This window comes from Harpia harpyja, chromosome Z (genome assembly GCF_026419915.1).
Source record: "Harpia harpyja isolate bHarHar1 chromosome Z, bHarHar1 primary haplotype, whole genome shotgun sequence".
NCBI classification, from domain to species: domain Eukaryota; kingdom Metazoa; phylum Chordata; class Aves; order Accipitriformes; family Accipitridae; genus Harpia; species Harpia harpyja.
The window spans coordinates 98,260,579-98,285,460 of NC_068969.1; the positions used below are offsets into that span (position 1 = coordinate 98,260,579).

At 36.9% G+C, this 24,882-nt stretch overlaps 1 protein-coding gene across 1 annotated transcript in view; it reads right to left on the minus strand.

Moving 5' to 3' along the window:
* Nucleotides 1–14,800: 14,800 nt before the first annotated feature.
* NDUFS4 (NADH:ubiquinone oxidoreductase subunit S4) overlaps nucleotides 14,801–24,882 on the minus strand; it is a 49,001-nt gene continuing 38,919 nt past the window's right edge. Inside the window, exons 3-5 of the mRNA XM_052777987.1 lie at nucleotides 23,715–23,887; nucleotides 19,396–19,469; nucleotides 14,801–15,007 (exon numbers count right to left, since the gene is read on the minus strand). Coding sequence (XP_052633947.1) covers nucleotides 14,904–15,007; nucleotides 19,396–19,469; nucleotides 23,715–23,887 — 351 coding nt within the window. The 3' untranslated portion in view covers nucleotides 14,801–14,903. The remainder of the gene's footprint in view (nucleotides 15,008–19,395; nucleotides 19,470–23,714; nucleotides 23,888–24,882) is intronic.

The window sequence follows — 24,882 nt, forward strand, 5'->3', positions numbered from 1 at the left end:
AAGCTAAAGTCTTGATCCACTGGCAACAGGCAGTTTGATGATGTAACTGAGTTGTTAATATTAATTTCATCCAAACCTACAAATTTAGTTGTGTTCTTACTCTAAGATAAGTTATAGTATGTTTAGCTGCATGATTAAGGGAATATGCTTTCAATGAAAGCTTACACTTTTTATAATAAACACTTCTTTCTTCAGTCTTTAAATAAGGAACAGAATAGTAAAGCTATCAAAGAAATATCTTAACACATTGCCTTTCCTAAACAATTTGGGCTTAGCAAATCAGCATTTGTTTCAACAGTTGCAATCCTGATATACATTGACCACTGTCACATTGCAGTTCACAATCTTGATGAATAACTTCCCTTTCTCCTTCATCTATCTTATTTGTGACTGCACACAAATAATCACCAGGTTAGCAAGCTGTGTTGCAAATGGAAGGTAAATACTAGTAGTGCAATCACCACCATGGGCACTGTCATGCTAGTAAGAAAACATCTCCCATTTGTTATTTGTTGACTATATTCAGCTGACTTTTATCTTGTTGTTTTAAAGTTTATAAGACAAAGTTTGCAGAGAGAGGTGATAACATTTTTAGGCCAACTGACGACACAATTTTCTCGAAAAAAACTACCAAATCAGCAAAGAAAGTGAAAATGGAGATCTATCCTCAGTACCTTTAATGCTCTAAATATCTCTCTGTTTTAAGATAAATATCTTATTTTCGTATTTAGTCTAATCTAGGTCCATGGAAATGTCTCCATATTGAAATAAAATTTCTGAAACCAAAGTATTTCAGTGCCATCAGAAGGCAGTTAAAAACTACTGGCTTAATCAATTCCATGTTTGATTGCAACTTGTTAATGAGTTAGAAGTTATATCCTTGAAAACAACAACAAAAATCAGAACAGTAATTTCTTTTTCCCAGTGCTTATCTGAAAATTTTCAGTGTCTCCATTCAATAGATTGACTAGACTGGTATTCCAGACTCCTTAAAACCCAAGTTCAGAATCTGATTTGTAAGTCATTGCCAACTTTCAGACATTTTTACTTCTGAGAAAATTCTTAGGCTGTGACGTTTCATAAATTATCAAATGCTGGTTTGGGTTAACTGCACTTTGTGGCAGAAACACATTTCTTCCTTTTCCAGAGCATCATCAGCTCTAATGACAACAAGCCAACTTCTATTCCCCTTCTGAATGTTTTGGCTTTGCATTGGGCATGATTTATGGATGAAAGGAAACTGGCTGAATAGAAACCTTCAGGTAAGCCTTCCCTTTTGTCTTCATGCTGAAGCGTACTTTGAGTATAGGAAGAGGCTCATTCTTTATGTATGGCCCTGCAAAACAAAAAAGTGTTTTATAGATACATTTATCTTCTAACATTGCCTGGAGATAAAGCTATACAGAAAACTCTCGTCAAAAGAAAAAAGTGCCGGTAGCTAAAATTGTGTATGCTCAACTTGGCGGTGCTTGTCTTGCTGTCTAGTAGACTAGCTGGTCTTAATAATATTGAAGAAAACTATCCTCTGCTATGAGATTATTAGTGTTCTGAAAGTGAACGGCATCCAAAGCCCTTACCACTTATTTTACAAAAAGAATAATTTAACACAGCAATGGTTGCTAAAATGATTTGGGAAATGGAAAACCATTGGTATGAGAAGACATTAAAGAACGAGTTTGATGTGTTTAGTTTAGTAATCAAAGGCTAAAAAGGAATTTGATTAGGTATTCTAATTCAGAAAGCACTTACCAGAGAGGGAATATTGGTTAAATAAGTGGAAAGGTGTATGAACTGGTTATAAATAAAACTAGTATGGAAATTAGGAAAAAACAGTATTTCAGAGATGAGCCATTCTGGACTGGTCTCTGAAATGCAGGAAGGACCACAAGGAATAGAGTGTTTCACGCTAGCAACTCACAACTGGGTAACTGGGATTTGATGACAGGATAGAAGTGATCCTGCTGTTGAAAATTAAAACTTGTGATTTGTATCTTTGGGTGGTTAACTTCTTGTATCTGTAACAGAGGCTTGAAAGGAGACTGCATTTCCATATATCTTTTTTGCACCATATTTTAAATACTTTAATCCTGCCAGCTGTTTACCTGCAGGGGCCAGAGAAATTTACATTTGCCCTCAGTGCATAATTTGGCTTTTGGGGAATGAAGGTAGGCAGGGTTACTTTCTTTTGAAGCATCAGACAATGGCCACAGAAAGTGATGGGATACTGGGGCAGAATTTACTGGTATTTTCTTGATACTTAAAATCTTTCCTGCCTCTGCTTAGTTGTTTAGGAAGACCCTGATTGTCAGGCTGGAGTCATGTGGATTCCTCTCCCCAAAATTCAGTGTGTTGACAGAGTCTGTTAACAGTCTTTTCTGTTTTCTGCCTTTCTATGTGGTGTTAGGCAGTGCTTACTTTCTAGGATCCCCTAGGCATTTTCTCTTCACAAATGCCCTGCTATCGCTAAGGCCACAGTTGGGACATAGGTGAAATGTTTAATTTTTCCTATTTTGTTCTTGTGTATTATCTTCCATGATGATTTCTGTCTTTATACTGAATGTTTTGGGCTAGTTATAGACTGACAGAAACTTTTATACAAGGTTTTGAGGTTTCATGGTTGCATACTTAGGGCAGTCAGAGCAGAAATTTTTGTAGACAGCTGTGGAGTATCTTTTCATGGTTGGCTGTGATCCCTCCAAAGACCTATGTTTCTTAGTATTTAAGTTCACCAAACAGTTGTTGAATCTCTGTGACTGTGACTAGTTGGAGTATGTTTGATGCCCTGAAGAACATTAAACATATGGAGAAGTTCCCTATGTCCTTTATCTGAACATACTGAGAATATGCAGTTTGCAGTGGAGACATAATTTTTTTTTTTTTTTTTTAAATGTAGGTACTACTATGGTCTTTTAGTAAAACCTCCTAGGCTCTGCTTCACCAGGTCATCACCTAAAAGAGTAAGTTCTAGCTTCTGGGGATGCAGGAATATAAGAGTCACTTCATCTAGGTTTCCATTCTAACTCCATCATGTAGACAGGCTGGTAACATAGCAGGATTTGGTCTTTGGATAGTGATGCTGAAGATATGATGTTAGAGTCATAGCCTTCTATGCCAGATGGCATAAATAACATCTCTGCAACTCAACTATCATTATTTTTTGGTACCATTCCAAAAGCAGTGTAAAAGATTGGACAACCTACAGTAGGGACCTCGCTCAGCTTTGTAAGATGTCATTTGCCACCTCCTATCCTCAGTCTTGACACTTGAAGACTATAGGCCACTTTGTTTATTGCTTCCAGATGTAAAAAGTCAAACTCTAGTTCTGTAAGTAGATTTATGATGAGTAAGCTATTTTTTGGAGGAAGAACAGTAACTTCTACTAACCCAGCTCATTCTATGTGTTCATCTGCACCTTGATGGTGCTGCCATGCACATGGCAACAGGAAATCCTGTTCTTCCTCGAACATAAGAAATTCCGGATAGGGCTAAGAGTGCTTTTCCAATGTATTATGAATTCTGTTAAACATACTGACTGACCAGAACAGACCTGTTATTCAAGAAAGGATCAGTCTTTGAAAATCACCATGAACCACCCTGCTGGAGCTAATATGATATCCATTCACTGAGCAGAATTGTGAAGATCCCTTAGAGAAAAAGCATCTATGTATTCTTATTTGTTATTGAGCAAGTAGCATCTATTTGGAATTACAGCTCAGCTGTGGATAAAATGGGATGGGATGTGGAGAGAATACCCAATGCTGATTAACAGTATGCAGACATCAAACCAGTTGGATACCCTTAGGGAAACATTTGAACATAAGCTTATTTGGTTAGGCAGCATTTAAATCTTTTTTTTAAGCCGGATGGTAAGCATCTCTTCCTATCACTGGATTAGCATTTGTGAGGTACCAGAGAAATACATAAACACTTAGTCAAAGGAGATCAAACTGTTGCTTCTCCTATGGTTGCTGTTTTATAAAATCTATTTGTGCAATAAATCTTCACCTGTTGTACACGTACTATACATGCACAACCAGAATACTTAATCCTGAGCCATTAGATGGTCTTTAGTGGAGTCCCAGATACTCCCTTGACTTATAAATCTGTTAAAAGCTTTATAGTAGCAGAGTACTGAATACATGTATACGCTACAATGAACAGTTAATTTGTGGAAATAATTCAAAGGAGACAGAAAAGGTATCATGTATTTTACTCTTGGACGTGACTTCAGTGGCAGGAGGTAATTGCTTAGTGTCTGAAGATTAAAGTACCACTTTATCAAAATAAGCCTACAACCCAGATTTGTCCCACAGGGAGCAGTGTTTCATAAATGCATAAACAGGTGTCAGAGTGCATACTCCAAAGATGGGAATATTTCCAAAAGATGTTGCAGAAGCCTTTATGGAGTAAATCTTTATCTGATTTGGGAGAAGGCTCTCATTTAGCTATCTGTTAATGTAGAGTATTTGAGTGAGCAATCCATATGGATTCATTTTGGGATAAAATCTGCAGCACTGCTTGCAAAATGGTTTGTTCTTTTTACTCTTTCAACAAAGCCAGTCACCTTGGTCAGGTTGTGAATGTTTTGGTAAGACGCAAGTCATCAAAAAGTGTTCTAACATACACAGTATATGAAGACTTTTTTTCTAGTAATTAAGTGACTGACATGGAAAGCTATAGCAATTTTAGGGAGATATTTTGCTTGGGGATTAAGGTAAGGTGGACTTCTATTGGTTCTCAAGAAGCAGAATTAAAATGCTCATCAAAGGTCCCATATTCACACAAAGATAATTTAAGAAACAATGAGTCAAAAACCAGTCCCCGTTCATTTCACCTATGATGCTAGAAAGGAAGGGCTCAATAACTGCAGAGTGCACACACAACAATTTTTTTTGAAACTGTAACAAGCTGGATGGATTGCTGCTAAGTTAAGTACAAAGAAAGCTTGATACTTGATCAGACTCCCCAGGTCTCAGGGAAACAGGAGGAGAGCTTATTTGGATGAAGGTAAGATCACAAATTTTTTTTATCAGTGACACTGCAGGTGAAGGTTGTGAGAACAGCCTTATATATACTGTAACAGGATCCTTCCACCAGACATGCTAGAATGTTTTAGTCTCTGAACCAGGGTGACAGGCCAGAAATTCTTGCATATAACAGTGTCAAGATCCAGCTTCAAGAGAAATGGATGTGCCCAATGGCACATGACTAAGTATTCCCAGATTCAGGCTTATTACTGCCCAGGGATTTCTCTAAAACTGAAATGAGCTTTACTGATTCCTGTTGATGCTCTGAAATCCAAAGTTTGCAAATTCTATTCTGCAAGATGGCATTAGAAATTTTATTTCTTTTTCATTCTAAGCCAAAATTCAGCAGAGATTTGAGAGGCAGCATATTTGTCTGTGATCTGGCAAGGATGATACTCTAAATTAACTAGAAATGGGCAGGGAAATATTATCCCTGAGGACCTGGAGCTTTTGAAGTTCCTTGAAAAAAAAAAAAAAACCAAAACCAAAACCAAAACCAAAACCCACAAAACCAGAAAAGAGCAACAGAGAAATAAACCAGAACAAATAACAGTCACAGCAGCTACGTAGGAGACACAAGATCCTGACTGAAGTTCTGGCTCCAAATCAGTCAGACATTAGGGCCTGGGTCATTCGCATACAAGACAAGTACCCTAACAGTGTCTAGAGTCCTTCCTTCAGTCACTTCTTTGCAGCAGTCCTATTTTGTGCATATAACTGGGTATTAGTTGGGTCAGCAAAAAGGAGAGGAACTCCTTAGCCCAACAGTTAGGGAATTCACCTGGGATGTAGCAGCAGCAGGTGCCAGTCCCTCAAACTGTGCCTTCCCAGACACTGTACTTTCCTGCTATTGGCTACTCTCATGAAAGTTCAGTGGTTTTGATCTGAAGTTATGCCTGGCTGCAAAATATTTCAAAACTAATGTTTACTTAAGACAGAATTTTCCCACAAATCACAATGATTTCAACAACTCAACATTTCCCAATATTACTTAATTTTTTACAGAATATTTCCAAGCTGCCAAGATTCAGAAAACTTCTTGTGTTGCTGACAATTCAAACAGCAGAACTCTAATAGGTTAAAAAAATTCAAAATGAAGCCTAAAAATAAAACATTTTTGATCTAGCCTAGTACTAGATTAATGATATGCCACAGACAAAAAGAGTTAAGCACCTAGACATAACTAGCAATTCTAATCACAGATGACACAGCTGGCTACACTCTGCCATTTTATGCCCTCAGGAGATGGTGAAGGTCATTTAAGTGCACAGATGATGGGATGCTGAGCCTACTGGCCCCAAAAGAAATTCCAAACTCCAGAAAATGTAGCACCAGCATGGAGAATACATAACCACATCACTCAAAGACTGACTGTGAATCTTTAAGGCAATGCCTATGGAAAAGAATAAAAGGCCCAACAGGCACCAGTAAGAACTGGATTTTTGTTTCTGTGACACCATTTGTTTTCTATTACGGATACTTGCGTCTTAGGTTAACATTCCTCTAAGATAAGACCTCATACCTGGTAACATTCATCCCCAGGCCAGGCCACAGATCTATGTCCCTGGCACTATACAACTATTTCTGTCTGGAATCCAAAATACTCCCAAGAACCACATCACTTTGTGTTTAAGTTGGTTTTTTGTATAGAGACCTGGTCAGAAAAATTGTCTGGGAAAAGAAAAATGAATCGTGATCCTGGAAAGAGACCCTAAGCACGTATGAAAGAGCATATGGTAATGATCAAAGTTGAGGAAAAACAAAAAGCTGCCTTCCACCTGCAAAACAGAATTGTCTGAAGATAGTGAAATGGGAATGCTTTGAAGATAAGCCATCATGTAGTGTGGGAAAAGGAGGCAAGAAGCAAAACCTGGTATTGAGACAATTTCCTAAGGTGCACTCTGTGATTGGTGGGTGGGGGAGCCAGGTGCTGATTATTTTCTACCCTGTTCTAACATGTAAAAATCAGCAGAAGTGCTAATTGTATTTGTTACCTGCTTTTCCTCATACCCTGCCTTCCAGTGGATAGAAAGCAGGCAGGGGAAGAACTGAAAATGATCTCAGCTCTTTCTTTCAAAATATTTCAGGTAGTAAGTCATCTGCCCTTCCTGAAATGGGATTCCTCTATTGTCTTCCATGGTCTTCTCCTGGCTCTCTTCAGGAAGATAAAGGCTTAAGTTCAAACACAGGCTCTGCAATTTCTCTCTCCTGTGCTTCTTAATCAGTCTGAAATCCGAAGGTAGGCACTGATGGGAAGTGAGGATGCTATTTTTGAGGTCACATCAAGAGAAGTGAGTATACGTAACTCTCTCCACTCCCCTATTGCACTCACTGGTAGCATCTATGTGTCCTTCAGAAAGCAAATGGAATCTTAAGACGTAGGCAGGACTCCGATATTGAACCAAACCACTGGTCTGGAGGCAAAAAAAAGTTAAAAATGCATTTCCTAGCCATCCTTTGTAGCAGAGGTGGGTGCTTCAGCCATCATTTTTAAAGGCGGCAGAAAAAAACCCGACCTGAAGGAACGTGAGATAATATGACAAAATAAAAATACATAATTCAAGCTTAAGCTGTGCAAAGCAACAACATTCAGGTATAGAGATACAAATTCAACAGTTTCAATATCCCTCAGTTAGATGATACTTTACTGATCAGAAATTAATCCCCTCTCAGACATGAAGAGTGGTATTGATGATTGAACTTGATGTGTTTACAGTGGAGACAGCAGAGGCTTAATTAGTCTCTGTTTACAGTCATGTAAGTGGTTCTAAGAACATGAAGGTGGTTACAGTGGCTTCATCTAGCCCAGGTCCTGTTTCTGATAAGGGGAGAATGTAGACAGCCATCTAACTCTGTAGGGATGCCTGCCAAGTTGCATAGCTTTGAGTATTCTCACAGCCTCCAGCCATTTGTGCTTTAGGAACTTCTATGCTGGAGGTGGCTTCTATGTCTTTAATAACCCTTACTGATATTTTTTTCCCCAATAACTTGTTTAGTCTCTCTTTTGAGACATGAACATTTAGCATTCACATCACACCCGTGGCAAGAGACAAAAAGGTACTTCTAAAGCTCAGTGCATCTCACGTCTTCAGGTTTCTACAGTAGCTAAATGAATCAAAATCCACCAGCTATTAAAGGAATCTAGTTTAAGTGTGGATATCCACATTGTGGACAAGTGAGTAGTTCTCACATCACCTCACTTAAAACCAGATATTGTAAGATGCTGGCATTTGCAGTTTTATACCAAGTTACAGTGATTGGCTGCAGCAAAGTTGTTTCCAATTTCGTTATTTTTAAAATTTGGATTATATTCACAGTGGCATTTTTGCTTTTTTATAGCCTACTTAAAGTAATCTTGTTTAAATCATTTTACTTACATAGTTATTACACCTGTGCAAGTGCAGCTTGTGGAATCTAGCTACTGCACATTCTCAGTGCTGTGGTTCAGTAGCCCCTGTTAAGGCAAATGTACCTTTTGCTCCCAGGTTCTCTTTTATGTATAGCTGCAAAGAGCAGTTGCAAAGTAAGGATTGTGAAAGTGAAAATTAAAGAAAACTTATTTAGTTGAAGTGGTAAAATATTTAGTAGTTTCTTTTACAGTGTCTCAGTGAGGCTTCTTTGTTTGTTATAAATTACATTTTATGTCTGTTCTAGTTATTGGGTATTTTATATGTTTGAAGGCTGCACTTTAGGATGTCGACTGGTAAAGGAACATTGCTAGCAGTACCTCAATAATAAACTGGAAATCTCTCTTGCTAGAGAGAGATAAAAAAAAGCACCATCAGAAAGCTAAAACTTGAATGACCCATGCAATAGATTAATGAATAAGACAAGTCTGCAATGTGAAGGGCACTGTAACTGTAGCATCTCCCCAGCCACGCACATCACTCAAAAATATTTTCTCAAGCACTGTGCAGACATCCCAAGTGAAGCAATAAAAGTGGTCAGGTGCAGGAAAGGGGAAGAAAGCAAAAATATATTTCATTTCTGAGCAGCTTTGTAATTTTGACAAAACACCCATTTGGCAACACCACCAGATCATATGTAAACCAAAATCCAAATACTGATCAGAAAAGGTGCTGTAATAAGCAGAGAATTTATTGCTTGTAATAAGCAGTATCTTCTGGTCTTAAATCTATGGTATTTCTCAGTTTGATGTTTTACTTTCCTTAGCTGGTTAAGGCAGAAGACAGCAATGACAAGCTTGCATTCGATTATAAAAATCATCTCAGTAGACTGACTATAACTTTGCATACATATTCCTCCAAGAGACAACCAAGGCATGCTAAAAGACAACGGCTTTACTTGATAGACATGCTAAGAATTTTCTCATCTTCTCCACCTAATAGAAATTAAAATATCTTTCAGTATTTATAGGCACAATACCAGAATAAACAAGTTTTCTTCGCTGCTTCTGACTTAGAGATATGTTTTTAAGAATAATTGTACTTATCAAGTCAAGCCATTGTTTTACCGGGATGTTTTAGGAGGATGAACTGTACATATAATACAAAAATACTTAATCTTCACTTAAGTATTTCTGCAATCTTAGGTAATAATTTTGAATCTGTGGAATTTAGCCACACATAGGTGTCTGAGTATGATAACCTGTTTTAAAAAAATCTGATGATCACTGAAGATCATGATGGTCAGTAGTGTATCTCCATCAGCTTCAAAGTGGAAATTGTTTGCGGTAATTTCTTCATTCAAAAGGTGGTCTTTAATTAATCACAAAACATTGACAAACACAACAGCATTAAATGTTTGAATGCCATACTGGCAAATAGTACTAAGAACAGCCATTCTGTGCCAGGTCAGGGTACCCACCTGAACAAACCTAGCTTTGGCAGTGGCTAATACTGACTGCCAAAGAAAGAACATAAAAACAGGGCTACTCCAAGGATACTCTTCCCCAGCTGTCAGCAGCCTTTAGCTCAGGGATTTTTCTGAACAGGATTGTATTTTAGGTTTAATGCAAACTTTTATTGCATGCATTTCTTGTGTTGAATTTGAGCTAGCGTATAGTTTTGGTAGTCAAAAAGCTGCCAATGGATTTCAAAACCTGCTATGTGAAAATGCACTCATTTATTTTTAAGCTGCATCCTCATGAATTTGTTGATCTGCCTCTGTATGAAAAACAGCGAATAATTATACACTATCCTCTGTACCACTTGTGATTTTAGAGGCCACTACCACACTTGCCATCAGTTCTCTCTCCTGTAGACTAAAGAGCTAACTCCACCCTATAGATTTGCTCCTCAAACAGAAGATACTTAAGTATGCTGTTGCCTCTCTCTGTAACTTGATAAGGGACCTTTTTGAAAGCCCTCTGTAAATCCAAATGGACTACTTGAATCACCTTGTCCCCATATTCACCAACTCCTCTGAAGAACACAAAAGTGAATTACATCTAAAATTGCCAAATTGATGCATCGTTTTTATATCAGATCTGTTTACAGCACTATTTATAGGGACTTTTGGGGGGGGGGAGAAAAAAAAAAACAAACCAAACCCAATAAACCCAAACCCAAACCTGTCAGCTGTTATTCAGAGGGAATTTTAAGCAAAATATTTAAGCCACAGGTAACAGTTACAGTTTCAAATTTGAATTCCTTCAGGACTCTCACGAGATTACTGTCCGACCTTTGTATTTATTCTAATCAACTTGTCCAAAAAGGTTTTCATTCACGTTTTCTGTGCAGAAAGGGTTCAAGACAGGGACCTTTCTACCTTCCCTCATGATAAATGTGGATGTGAAAAACCAGTATTTTAGATCCAACTGAAATCCACATTTTAACACCATTTCAAAATAATTTGCCTTTTTTTGTTCTATTCAGGTTGCTTTAGGCACATTCATTTCAGCAGTCTTGTGATGTTTGTGGTATACTCCAGCATTAATCAAGTACCTATTAAAAACAAATCCCTCAGAATGTAAGAATAAGAACAAGGACTTATCAAAGCAAGCTGCCTTACCAGACATACCATAACTTACTATACAACTGTCTAAAAAATATATATATTTTTTTAAAGTTATTTCAGGTTTATTTGCACTTTTCTTCTTTTTGGAATAACAAAATTATGTTGGCATGCCCAGTAACCAAACATAAGGTCAGATAACTGTATCACTGGCAAAACCAAACTACACAAGTTCCTGGTGTGAAATTACAGGCAAAAGCTAAAATTAGCCCAAATGAGCTTCTCCTTTTCTACCACATGACAAAACTTTGCAGATAAGGGTAATTAAATTTTCCATTTCATAGTATCACTTAATAGTCTGATTTGTTTTAAATTATCCATCAAACTGCACAGTTAAGGAATACACTTCTAGAAATCTGAAGCTGTGCTTTTAGTTTCCTGACAGTCTCTAGGTTCCATTACAACATCATGATTTAGAGAGTTGTAGGGCATTTCTTGTAACAAAAAAATTGTCTGTTGGAATTATGAATGCTGCCAATCTTCAAAATAACTTAGTATCCTACAAATGTCATTTTATCACAACAGAAGTATGCAAAATATATCGAAGTATTTGCAGGTATGCCACCCACATTTTGTAGGGAGTCCTATACTGCAAAGTAGATATTGTTATCTGTAGTCAGCAATAGAACGGGAAGCATTTACTTCCACCATTTCAATTTGGCTTAGGTAAAAGAAATGCCATAAAATGTAAAGATTAGGACCATTCTGAGCATTCAGAAGACAGCTAAACAGGGTTGGCTTGGGTTTTGTTTTTCTGTGGCTCATCACTGAATTGATGTAAACAGGCATATATTTAACAGCATGGAATTCATTGCAAAGAACTTGGAGAAAGTGGCAGGAAGGGGGAAATGCCAGTGTGGGGTAAAATAAAAAAAAAGGGGGGTTACTAGTAAAGGTAAAATTTCACCAAAGCATTCCTGGTTTTAAACAGAAATTATAGGACTGGAGTGACCAACCTTTCACAACTCACATATGAAAATTTTCACGTGGTCAAGAGATATTTAAAAAAAAAAAAAAAAGTGCCACATACCATACAGCTGATGGGAGTAAAAGTAGTAGCATACGGGAGGAAAAAGATTATGATGTTGCTTGCTTCTTAAAAGAAGGAACTTTCACCCAGACTTGACAGGAATAATCCAAATCTAGTTGTGACATTTAGCTGGCTGACAGCAATGACAAATAGTAAGTCTTTTACAAAAAACAGGTGATACTATGGACCAATCTGTTAGAACTAGGAAAGGACTTCATCCAGTAGCAGAGTTCTGCCTCCAGAACTTCACACAATAATATATCTACACAAGTCCAAATGTAAACTACTTCAGACCAGCCTGTTAATTTTTTGTGTGACTTTCCACAATAATGGAAGCTACAAAACTGTAAAGAAAACCTCTCATATCTACACAGCTCAATAAAAGAATGTAAACATAACATCTATGTAAGGCTCCTCTGCAATGCTGACATGCAATTGTCTTGTAATTTTTTAATACTCTTTTGATTGTTATTGCCGTGTAAGGTGGTACAATACCTCAGATGCATGCAAATCCCACTGGGTAAAGAACATGTTCTATTTGTTTGGGAGCTTTAAACTTCTTTCCCCATTAATGATTTTGATACTTGCAGAGGTTTGAAATATTACTGCCATGAAAAGCTTTGATTAGTTGGATGCAGCACAGCTACACCTACCACCAAGATGAATCTCTAATCTCATTCTGCATTTGTATCAGCTTTGAGTCCTCAAAATCTCTTCAGATTTCCATTTTCAGATCAATGGTTGAGGATACTAGTAGATTTTTGGATCTCTAAAATATATTCCTGTTGGCACTGGTCCTCTGCAAGCTCTTGCAGTCAATTTCACTTCTAGTGTTTGAAGACTTCAGCGACGATAATCAACTCTCTTCCATTGTCAGCATGGTCATTCTTAAAAGCCATCCAACACGAAAAAAAAAATCCAAGTCCTAGGAAAGTGATCAGACGAAAAGAAGGTCTGGCCTCAAACACAACTTAAAGACTTCAAGGTGGGGTGCACAGTATAGAATCATAATGAACATACGCATTTAAAAAAAAAAAGAAAAAGCTTTCTTTCTCTGGAAGGGAAGGGGACTTAACAAATTCTCCTTTGAATATTTCCATTCTCTTAGCAGGAGAAACAAAAAAAAATCCCCTGTGCCCTATGTGAAACTGATTGTAGTTACAAGAAGCATAGATTAACATACAGCAATTTCATGTATCAGATGTCCAAAGATAATGTTAGGTATCTAACATTTATCAGTCGTTTCCCTGGACTACATAATTTCAAAAACCAAGGTGTGCATCTACTGCATTAGGTATCTAGGCACTTTTCCATTTTAATGTTGACAATCTTATAAAGCTTGAAGACTATTAAATTAAGATCTTGCTGCTCTTCACTTGTAAAAGACAGGAAAAAAACAACGAATGGCTTTTCTTATTACTGTCTCCTTAGTAAGATCAGCATATTAAGCTTTGCCAGAAAACAAAGAGATGCAGTAGATTCTGGACTGTTAAGATTCCAGTTTGGTACACTTTGGCGTTCCTGGAGGACTTCAGGCTCCACTGCACAATGCAGCATTCAAAATTCAATAGGAAAATGAACTGGAGTTACAGTTCCTGTCTGTGATAGGAAAATAGCGATATCAGCCAACTGGTTGATTACACTGAAACTGGGTCAAAAACAATGCTTTAAACAAATGTTAGCCAGCATATAGGGCAGCTGGTTAAAGCTGAAACATGAATATAATCAAATGTGGACAACACAAGCTAGTTTTATGCCTTCTTTTACCTAGAATTCAGTGCATAGCACTTACACCATTCTTTAGATCTATGTGGACAGAGCTGTCTCAACTGTTCTTTTGTGACAGTTGGGATAAAACTCTCAGATGCATATGAAAAAGGTACAGCTTTTCCCAATTTGTAATAGATTTCACTGATCACGTGTCGATATCTCAATTTGTTAAGTAAAAGTTAAAGTGAATAAATCAAAAGCCATAGATATGTAACCAAGGATTCCAAACATAATATTGTGCGTTATTAAAATTAATGATTTAATGTCACGTAAGACAAACTGAGTTTAGGCTATATATTCAATGTTAAGGCTGAGATGCTATCACCACATCTCTTGTCAGGCAACAGGAAACCTCAGTGCAGATAAACATGTAACTAGCAATAAAAAAATAGAACCATAATTATATAATTAGTATATGCTAATGCTGTGTGAGGCACCCGACACTCTTCTGACTTAATTTGTGAATATATAACTGGCTTAGTTTCACTGTTGAAGAACATCACAGAGAAACAATTGCAATCTCAATCTTTTGGACTAAACCTCCCCCATATCCAACACAAAAAACAGTGCTTTCTATTCCAGTCATGAATGCTACTGGAATAATGACAACATTAATTTGGGCAGAAAGGAGGTTATATAATATACACTTATATACAATAGTCTAAGTTATACTCAAATGTTAAGTTTTACATATCATACTTCGCTCTTCAGTTGAAAAACTTCTCTTGTATAGAAGAAAACCCCAGCTTCTATTGAGAGAATTTGTATATGCAAGGCTGATAAGTTTGAACAAGATAGTCAATATAAAATTACCATGAAAGATAAACCATAATCTTTAAAGTTGCAGCTGATTTCAAACATTCCTTTTGATAGATTCCTAGTACAGCAATTTTTTAGAAGTATGAACACTCCAAATCTCATCTATTTATAGGCAAGTTTGTAACAGGTTCAATTGGAGACATCAAAAACATTTTAAATAGACATAACACAATGCATCTGTAGTTTAAAGGTCAAATTTATTAGGAGATTAAGAGATGTATTATACATGGACTATAAATATAGCACAGCTGACTTTATTCAGTCAGACAGCCAATGCCAACCTATTTTGTAGACACCCTCGTTCTTTTGTTCCAAGAAAAGTTTGCACCATAAGACTTGGATTTAGGTTTTGGAATCTTCTTCTCTTCAACGTCATAGCTCCAGCCTGGAGGTTACAGGGGAGATGGTGGGGGGGAGAGAAGAAACAAAGAGAATTCTAAATTTTCTTAGCATATAGAGCAAATGCAACTTAAACCTTTTAACTTTAACATCTTTTTCTCCACGTAGGCATCCACTAGTTTATTCCTTTGTAGTTGGCAGGAGAGAATACTGAAATGCCATAGAAGTGACATATGCCCATTCTCTCAGTTGATAAGACTTCACCATATTATGCACCTGAATTTTCTTTACTCCTGCAAAAAACTTGACATTCATCAGTGAAAAGCTCAACAGGGAACACTGACTGTCCTGCAAGTTCATGGCTCCACAGCTCCATAGCATCACAGAAGCACTAAGGCTCTGTGTATGCTGGGACAGGAAATGAAAATAAAGATAAGGAAACGTGGGAAAAAAAAGCATACAGAATATCAAACCCAAAGGTTGGGAGAGAATGGAGACCTTGGAAAGCTAGACGAAAAAGAAGGGTGGGAGCACCAAAGAAAGGAATAGCAAAGAAAAAACTTCAGCATTAGAAAGGAGTTTAATACTTAACATTTTTATAAGAATATAAAAGATTAGGAGTAAAAGGGAATGAAGTGATAGAAGACAAGTAAATTATGTGATAGTTAAGCAAGAGAAATGCTAAAAAATGTCAGAAAAGAGGAGGTGGAGACATTAGTGTTTATGTAAATCAAAATGCAAATTGGTTGCAGCCTCCAGGTGCCTGGAAAGTTGCCAGGGCAGCACTCAGTATTCCAAAGTTTGGTCTCTTTAGCTGCAACATTTCACTCAAAGTTGAGATACTTGAGTTGAAGCTAGCAGTAGTTAAGTACGCAGTTTTAATTGATACTAGTAAGATGATACTCTTCTTCCTTAGTTTTAAAACAAAAAACTTGGTAAGTCCTAAAATGTTTAACATATATCTGAATTTCTACATTTAAGGTGTTCACAGAAAACACTCAAGATACATCTATAAAGCAAAACACATTTCGTAAGATACACAAGTTATCATGTCACTATGCCTCAATTCTGTGTATCACAAATGTCACACAAACATTTTGTTCATGTTTATTAGGCTGAACCAATGTTAATTTCCAAGTTAACTATTCTCCATAAAAAAATACTGGAATAGAGGATTTAAAAACACATTATTTCCATCTGTGAGAACACTAGCTTTTGCCTCCTGTTCTGATTAAAAGTATAAGCTTGAATAAACATCCAGAAGTAGATCCAGAGACAGACTTTGGTATTGCACCATTCAGCATTAGAACACCTAACTGTGAGGCACTTGGCTGCTAGAATGGAATTCACAGTCCCAAGTTACTGCTTCATCTCTTTATATACCAGAGAGGAGCCGAGAGCCTCCAAAAGAGATTCGCAACTGCCAGCACAATGACTTGAGCTGTCATAGCCATCCAAGATCCACAAAGTTAGTTACATCTAACTTTGGATTGCAAGAGGCCACCATATGTGATAAGGCTCCACACTTTGGAACAGTCTGCTTAAGTTAGGCACCTTCAGTTCATGACAGAGAGCAGAGGCCACTTTTATAAAAATACCACAATGGTGAGGGAGGTTAATCTTGCCCAGAACCCTGCCATACAAGCCAAGCAGATAGACAGCAGATTTCATCGTCTCTGGAAGAACACTCTCATCACCTGACTAAAGGTTATTGGGGAGTAGAAAAACTCTCCATCCTTGTTACTAAAGCTGTATGTTTTTAAGCAACGACCTCGGTGATGTCCGACAGGACAAAAAAAGAATTTAGGTCAACAGACTAAACTTTTAATTTCATCCAGTTACAAGTGTTTCCTCCTTGCTTTGACTTCAGACCGTCATCAGCTGTTGTATTTTGGACAGAAATTTCTTCCGTTACTGTATTCAGTGCTGTTATTCCTACATTAGAAAACACATCAGATAGGGCAGGCAGAAAGATAGCTTGCCTAAGGTTCCTGAAATTCTTAGGTGAGAGAGAACTCTTAGGTTTCCCAATCATATAAAAACACCTGCAATATCTAGGATTTGCAGAAATTAAACTTGAGGTTCTTCAGGAATTTTGTAATGGGAAACTTGGGTGGTTCATACAGGAAGGACAAAGAGGTAAATACTTGTGTTCCTAGACTTAGATATACTTCAGTAACAACCCAGGTTAGAAGTTCCATTGTAAAGGTGTGCCTAAGTTTCTCATTTCTCTCTAAAAGCAAAACTAAATATTGTAAAATTTATATTTCCAGCTATACCTGATACTGAAGCTATTACTACAGAAAATACTATGCACATATCATATGCATAAAACTAAGCCACCTTAAATAAAAATGGAGTAACAATTTAGGTAAGCCAGTATCCACAGAAAAGTCTGGTACATCTCAATTATGGTAAAATTAAGGGTGCAAGACAAGCGAGTATTGAACTAATAATATTAATACTAAGTCACAGCCTTAGTTTAGTTGGTAGAATGTCTTTGTAGTTTTCCCATACAATGGAGATTCATTACCAATTCAGTGAAGGCGTAAACTTTCTACACTGAACAAATCAAGTATTTTACGTGAATCTGCATTTTGAAAGGGCAAAATATAACAAGTCCAAAGAGATGACATAAGTAGCTCATTAAAATAGTGATATATAGGCCAGGATTCATTTTTTTTCTCAAATAGACTGAACTTTCCAAGAAATAGAAGGAGCATGAACAATACAGAAGCATAAGTAAGGCAGCACCAGATTCTCCCAAATTTCATATTTGTTCATAGAACATTACAAAATACTATTAAAATTGCACAGTAATTGCTATATCCAATGCAAATATGATGACCCTCTTAATTTCTTTGTCTATACGATTTACTTTTTTAGTAAAATTAAGACTATTAAGTTAAAAAAAAAAAAGATCCATTCAAAGAGGAATAGAGGAATTAAATACTAGCCTTTACCATTAAAAAGTTCAAATAAATTGCACATTAAATGGTTTAGCTTCTTAGTTGTATATGTTAATGGACTTACCCTGGGTTTTGGGTGTACAACATAAGCCATCTAACAAATTTGCATAATTTGGTCTGACCAAGAAACTTCACTATCTGTTTACCCCAGACTAAATACAGTTGAAAGCTGTAGACCACAGGGAAGACTTCTGAAGCAGGTTACACTCCATGTGCATTATTCCTGGCTTTAACTCAGTGCAGTTAATCTTCCTCACATCCATGAGCACTAAGCATTAAGCCTAGCTCTTCAAGGAAAATGAAATTCATTTTTAAAAAAAAGGCAGCAAAAAATTCATACCAACACATAAAACGACTGCTGAATATTCAAAAGGCTGAGATTATGGATACTCCTTGCGGTACCATAATTCTTTGAGAAAAATACAAGCCTAAATAACCAAGTAAGTTTACAGACACACTCCTTCTGATACATCATTAGCATTAAAAATATTAAGTAACGATATTGGTTTTTCTACTATCTTTTTCTCAAATATGAACAATCATCAAGTATAAGAGTTTAGACTTTAGTACTCTCCTTGGGAAGAGTTAGCTATAACTTCCTCAATCTACAGCTTCCTCACAGGGGGCAGTGGAGGGGGAGGTGCTGATCATCTCTCTGGTGACCAGCAACAGGACACAGGAAATGGAATGAAGCTGCATCAGGGGCAGTTCAGGTTGGGCATTAGGAACAGGTTCTTCACTGAGAGGGTGGTTGGTCCCTGGAACAGGCTCCCCAGGGAAGTGGTCACGGCGCCAAGCCTGTCAGAGTTCAAGGAGCATTTGGACGATGCTCTTAGTCATATGGTTTAGTTTTAGGTAGTCCTGCGAGGAGCAGGGAGTTGGACTCGATGACCCTTATGGGTCCCTTCCAACTTCAGATGTTTTATGATTCTACGATAAATCCATTCTGCAACATGGCCAAAACTGAAGTCCAACATCCTTACTTGGTAGTTACTTAATTTAGTTTTTCTGATTATCAACATTCACAAGGGTTCTGACAGTCTTTCCTTAACTACAATTCAGATGCCCACATCAAGCCTTCAGGGCAAAAATCCCACTGCCATGTAGCTGGGACCCTCAGCCTTGGATACTCTTAAAGATAAACTATTAATATTAATTTTCCTCCAAGACCTGAGCAAGACTCAGTTCTCATTCAAGACACAGACACACGCAAAAGCATTGTAATAGTAATGCTAAGAGGCCGGGACATTTTTCCAGAAAGTGGAAGGCCTAGATTCAATGCCTTCAGCACCCTCAGAAGTATTCCCCCGTCTTCCTCCTCCTCAAGTAGAGAACTAATGGTCTACCAATCTTGTGGAATAGAGGGAAGATACTTTACCCTGTACTTTTTCTGTTGTTAATACTTTGAGATCAAGATTGCCTATAGAAAGCTGAATCCCTCATACCCAGTACGTATAATACATACCATTTTTTTCAGCAAAGGCAATGGCATCTTCTTTAGTAGAGAAAGTAAGAACCATGTTGGATAAAGGATCAGCTCTGTAAGAAATCAGATGACAAATTTTAAGCACATTTGAAATATAAAATAATTATATCTGTATCTCAAAAGCTAGTCAAATGCTGTACTACGTAACTTTTTGTAGTACACAACCTCACAAGCCATTCAAAGTCCCCTTTTCTTGAATTATTTCCAGGATTCACTCTTACTTTCTGCAGAGTATTGTTTCACTCTTTCAGTCTGTTAAACTTCCCTCCCAACTCCTTGCAGAAATTAATGTTTTAAGTTTTTTATTAGACAAACATGTCTAATGACCTCCTGAGGTTATAAGAAGTGCTCTACAACAATCTTTTTAATTTTAAAGCTGTGTAGTCCCTCTCTGTTTGGAAGATCAGGAGGCTTAAGGTAATTTTGAACATTTCAAGGAGACCAGGACCCTGCAGTGCAGCTAGTTGGAAGAATAATCTTATACAGAAAAGAGCAGAATATGAAAGTGAGCAGAACAGGAATTAATCAGAGACTGAAAAGTACATAAAAAACCTCAAGAGTTCAGCTTTGGCTGAGATGTCACATGACCTCCACAAATTATTCCAGGACAGCAAGCAGATCACAGGCCACCACTGAAAACGAAGCCCAGAAACACAAACTGTTAGCTAACTACATACACAGTGGTTAGTTTTAGATTATCAGCTATTCCTCAACTGCATTTCTGAAAGGAATCAAACAGCAAAAAGCTTTTTGAAACAAATTAAAATCTCAGTTAAAAAACCAAACTGCCTTATTTGTTGCTATAAAAGCTCAACTTAAGACCAATGACAAAGGATGAAAAAAAAAAGCGTTCTAAAAATTAATCTACAAAACCTTCAGGGAAATAAACATACTGGTTGTAGCAGCATAATGACTAGATAATGCTTCCCTGAGACGACACTGCACATGAGCCTGGGAGACAACCGGGAAGACAAGACCAAATTGCAACAAACTATTGAAGAAGCTGCCTCTCAACTGTTCTCTCTTTGAAGCTAGAAGGGTAAATGAAGAGAAAAAGCAACCAAAGATACACTGAACTCTCTACAATAAAGACAAAGCCTATGACTGGCAGAGGGGGAGGGTAAGAGGGGGAATCTAGCTTCCAGCAAAGACAACAATGTAATTTTATCTGATGTACCCATGGAAAATGGAGTTCACTACATATCCAATATATTCCCCAATAAAAAAAAAAAAAAAAGACAAGAATAAAGGCAGAAATTACACTTTCACAAGGCACTAAGATAGGACCTCTTAAAGACATTTAAAGATTTCTCTTATAAAGGTGGTAAGGAGAATTAGGAACTAAGAATTGGTCCATGACATGATCAGTGGAGAATCAAGTGATCCAAATGTATCGTAGCATTGTGAAAACTTTTGCTTATGGTTCTTCTTTTCCACTATTGGGGTTGGAAAAATCTTCTGAACACGACTACGTGGGAACAAAGAAGTTTAAGTTTGAAGTGCAGTGAAACATTGTTCAGTACAGCAAGTTTGGTGAAAACCTTCCAGGACAGAGGGAGTTTGGAAATGAGGATTATGCAGAAATTATTTGTTCTGTTTTCATGTGGGATCACCTTTCATCCAATCTAAACACAGTTTTTTTATTTCTTCCCATAAATGAGCTAATTGTGTGTTTAAATTTGTGATAATCTGTGAGCAAACTGCAGTTCAGGATGGCCAGCATGATGTCCAGATAATGTCAGCAATAGCAGTGCTGCAGGATTTCCTATGCCTGCCTAAACTGTTTTATCAGTCACTACTAACTGGGATTCCACATTTTCTTCTCTTCTGAGATCTTGTACAATGGAAACCACACATTTCTCATGTTTCTTTGTTTACAACTTTATATTAAAAGATGTACTCAAGAACTATCCATAAGCATTCCTGTAATGAAAACTCCTAATTAAAAAAAAAACGCCATGGGTCCATTTTATTTAGATCTACAACTGGATAATTTTCACTGAAAAAAACTATATCAAGGAAAACAACAAATGCAACCAAAAAAAAGCAAACAAGACTATAAAATGACAGAAATACAGCAAAGACCTACAGGTAAATAAGTATATTGAGTTCAGAGGAAAAGGGCGCTAATCCCTAGACCCTAAAGGGCTCTAATCCACTAATCCCGTTACATTATTCAAAAGTAAATGGGAAAATTTCTAAGAACTGTTCTCTGCAGAAATTAAATCTGAAGAGAAGAAACTCTTCTTAGGCATTTTTGGGTGTTGAATGGTAATCTGAAATAACCAGAATGTTCACTAATAGCTTTTGTGAGAATTTCTTAAAAAAAAAGAACAGATACAAACTAGTTTACAGAGCCCTTAACCTAGCAGTGTAAATTCTCAACACAGCACTTGCTTTTGGCTTACGTGGAGCTTGCTCACACAGGCAATATTCCTTTCCCTACCCCAAAATAAAAACGCATGCAAATTCCCACAATAAACTCACTCCAGGACAATTTAACATACAGGTAAGCCCTTAATACCATGGCTCATTTTTCTAGGTGGTTTATTTAGCACAAATGGTTATAACTGTTAGAAAGGTTAAAAGCCATTGTTTTGGCTGAAATCATGCAAAAACCCACCCAGAAAATAATTTGTCTGGGGAGGTTAAAGTCAGCTGAAAAGCACAGGGGGATTAGAAGAAAAGTTCAATTCAACCTGAACTAAAGCAGGTGTTGCTGGCACCTGCTACAGTGTCATAATCTGTGCGGTGGTATAAATAGACCATACTTCATGGCTAGACACTTGCGGAGCACACAAGAAAGGAGGGAAAGGTGTACTGCTGGTCAACAGTGTATCACTTAATTAATTTAGGCCCCATGAGACAACCTGGTCATAACTTGCTAAATGTAGTAGCTACTTGCAGTAGTCAAGTCATCCAAGGCATACCTGTATTAAATCACTGAAATCCTATCCTCTTAAACAGCAATTTAAATATGCTTAAGATGAAATGGTAAAAAACCCCAGGACATGCTTAAGAGGCGGTCATTGTTATACACAGGCTTAAAGTTTTAAAACGGGTATTTTAACAGACTATTTTAATACAATTAATATTTTAATTCATATTCAGTATTTTTTCTCATCTAATGATAGTTGAGCTTTGCTTCCCTAATGCTTTGCAATACCAAAACAACACAGACGTTACAGGTTTTGAGCCTCCTCAATTTTTTATGGGAAACCAACATAACAGGAAGACTTGACTTCAGAGTTATTTTGAACTAATATTTCTGGATACATTTATTTTATAAATAAGACAAACAAACAAACAAAATCATTCTGTGACCGGATTTAGAATGTTAATAAACCTAAAAAAATGCATCCTCAAAATATTTAATACTTAAAGTGTTAATTTTTTTTCCACAGAATTTTGTGTTCTTTGATTGTAAGTGCTAATATGATTGCAGCCAGACATTTTCAATACACATTGTATCCTTTGTGAAGTTTGAAAAATAATCTCTAGTGGTTGACTTTTTTTTATGTAGAATCATTAACTTTTCTGAATATGCCTCAAACAAGACAGCTTTAAATCAAAATTACAATATTGTCAGGAGAATTGCTGGCATAGTCCTCACAGTTCACATGAATCCTAACCACACTGTAAAATGTAGGTAGTATATTTATATAGGGAAAAAGAATGAAAAACTAGTTGCATCCGAGTTATACTTACATGTCAAAATTATAGCAAGTTTAGCTAAGATGAGTAGTTTTCTGGATCTTGGCGTATTTAACAGTTTTTACTACCAATATTAGCAACATTGAAACAAGCAGTGTAATATTTTAAATAGGTTTATGGTTTTTTTTAAATTAGTTATGGGTCCTCATTTCAGATCTTCAGGATATTTATAAAACTTTGTAAAAAAAAAAAAAAGAAATCCAGAAGCTAAGCATTGTTATTTTAAGTTTAACTGAATTTAAAAGATGCAACTGAGAGCTGATAAGGATTTACTGCTTCAGGTAACCAATAACCTTCTTTCCCTGATGCTGCCATACAGTAACATCACCACAAACGTAGTTGTTGAAATTTCTGGTTGTTAACACTATTTTCAAACTCTTCCAGATGATGTTGTGAGCTAAAATCTGCTTTTAAACATAACAGATCATTAATTATATGACTAACAAACCCAACCACTTACTAGAAGTACTGTTAAAAACACAAGCAGATTTACAGGTAGAAAGGACATTTCAAACTTAAAATTTACATGACTCATAAGAGCCAAATACAGAGGAAAAGTATTTCCAAATTCAGTGACTACTCACGTAGATGCCCAGCCCATTAAAGGGTTCTCCCAGCGCTCCCTGTTATCAAACTCCATCTTCCATTTCTTTGTATTGTTAACTCCTGCCTGCATTGCATTACGTGCTGGAACAAAAATGTGAACTTTTCTGGGTTTGATGTGCTCATCTGGAACACCAGTTAAAGCAGTGATATCCTATGAAAAACACAATGGAACTTGTTAAAAAAGGGTTCACATAAAAGGCTTGTAAAATAATACTACTTGTGCTTTTTACATTATTTCATGCTTTATTTTTTAAGTTACAAAAAAAGAAAAACAACGCAGAAAAGTATGTTATGAGTCCAGCTGTATAAATTGAAGTTGATACACGTTGGAACTGCTATCATCCTTCTTCCCCTGGCTGAATTAGATTTTGCATGGATCAGCTAGCTACCTGAACCTGCTCATCTCCCAGCTACACAACTGCTAGTGCCAGAGGAGGGACAGGACATTCCCTCCCATCCTCTGACCACAGCTGCAAAGTCAGGACTGCTCCAATATGCACCACCTAAAGCAAATGTGGAAATATATAAACTCTTCTTTCTCCCTTAAAGAAAACATTGAAGCACAGACTGAAACATCGACAAATCCCGAAATTTTACACTGCCATTAGGAGTTTAAACTTCCTATGAACAGGACTATTCACCAAAATCCTAGCCAGCCAACTATGTGCTGCAGTGTAAGTGCTTTCACTTGGGCTTAAGTCTGTATATAATTAAGAGGCACCAACATCCACACTGACTCAAGAAGCTATGCTTAGCATGAAGCAAGAGACAGGAGGTTATCTTTCACACAATAATCTATTGATTGTTTGAGACTGCAGAGCAGGTAGTAGAATTCAGCTCTCTTATTTCTCTAACCACTAGTTATTACATAAAACTGACCGCCTCATCATGTTTCAAGCTATGAACATCAGCTTCTGAGAGTCAATTCTTCTGTTGATGTTCAAGATTAAGATAGGACTGGCAACATTGTTCAGTATTTCTGTGAGGACAAAAGGATTCAGGATATTCCAACCTTCGAAGAAAAAAAGGCTTGTAACATTGTATATAGTCAGTAGTAGGATGCCCTCCTCTAGGAAGGGCAACAACTAAATAAACAAATAAACCTAACAAAGATAAAAATTGGAAGATCACAAAAGCAACCTAAAA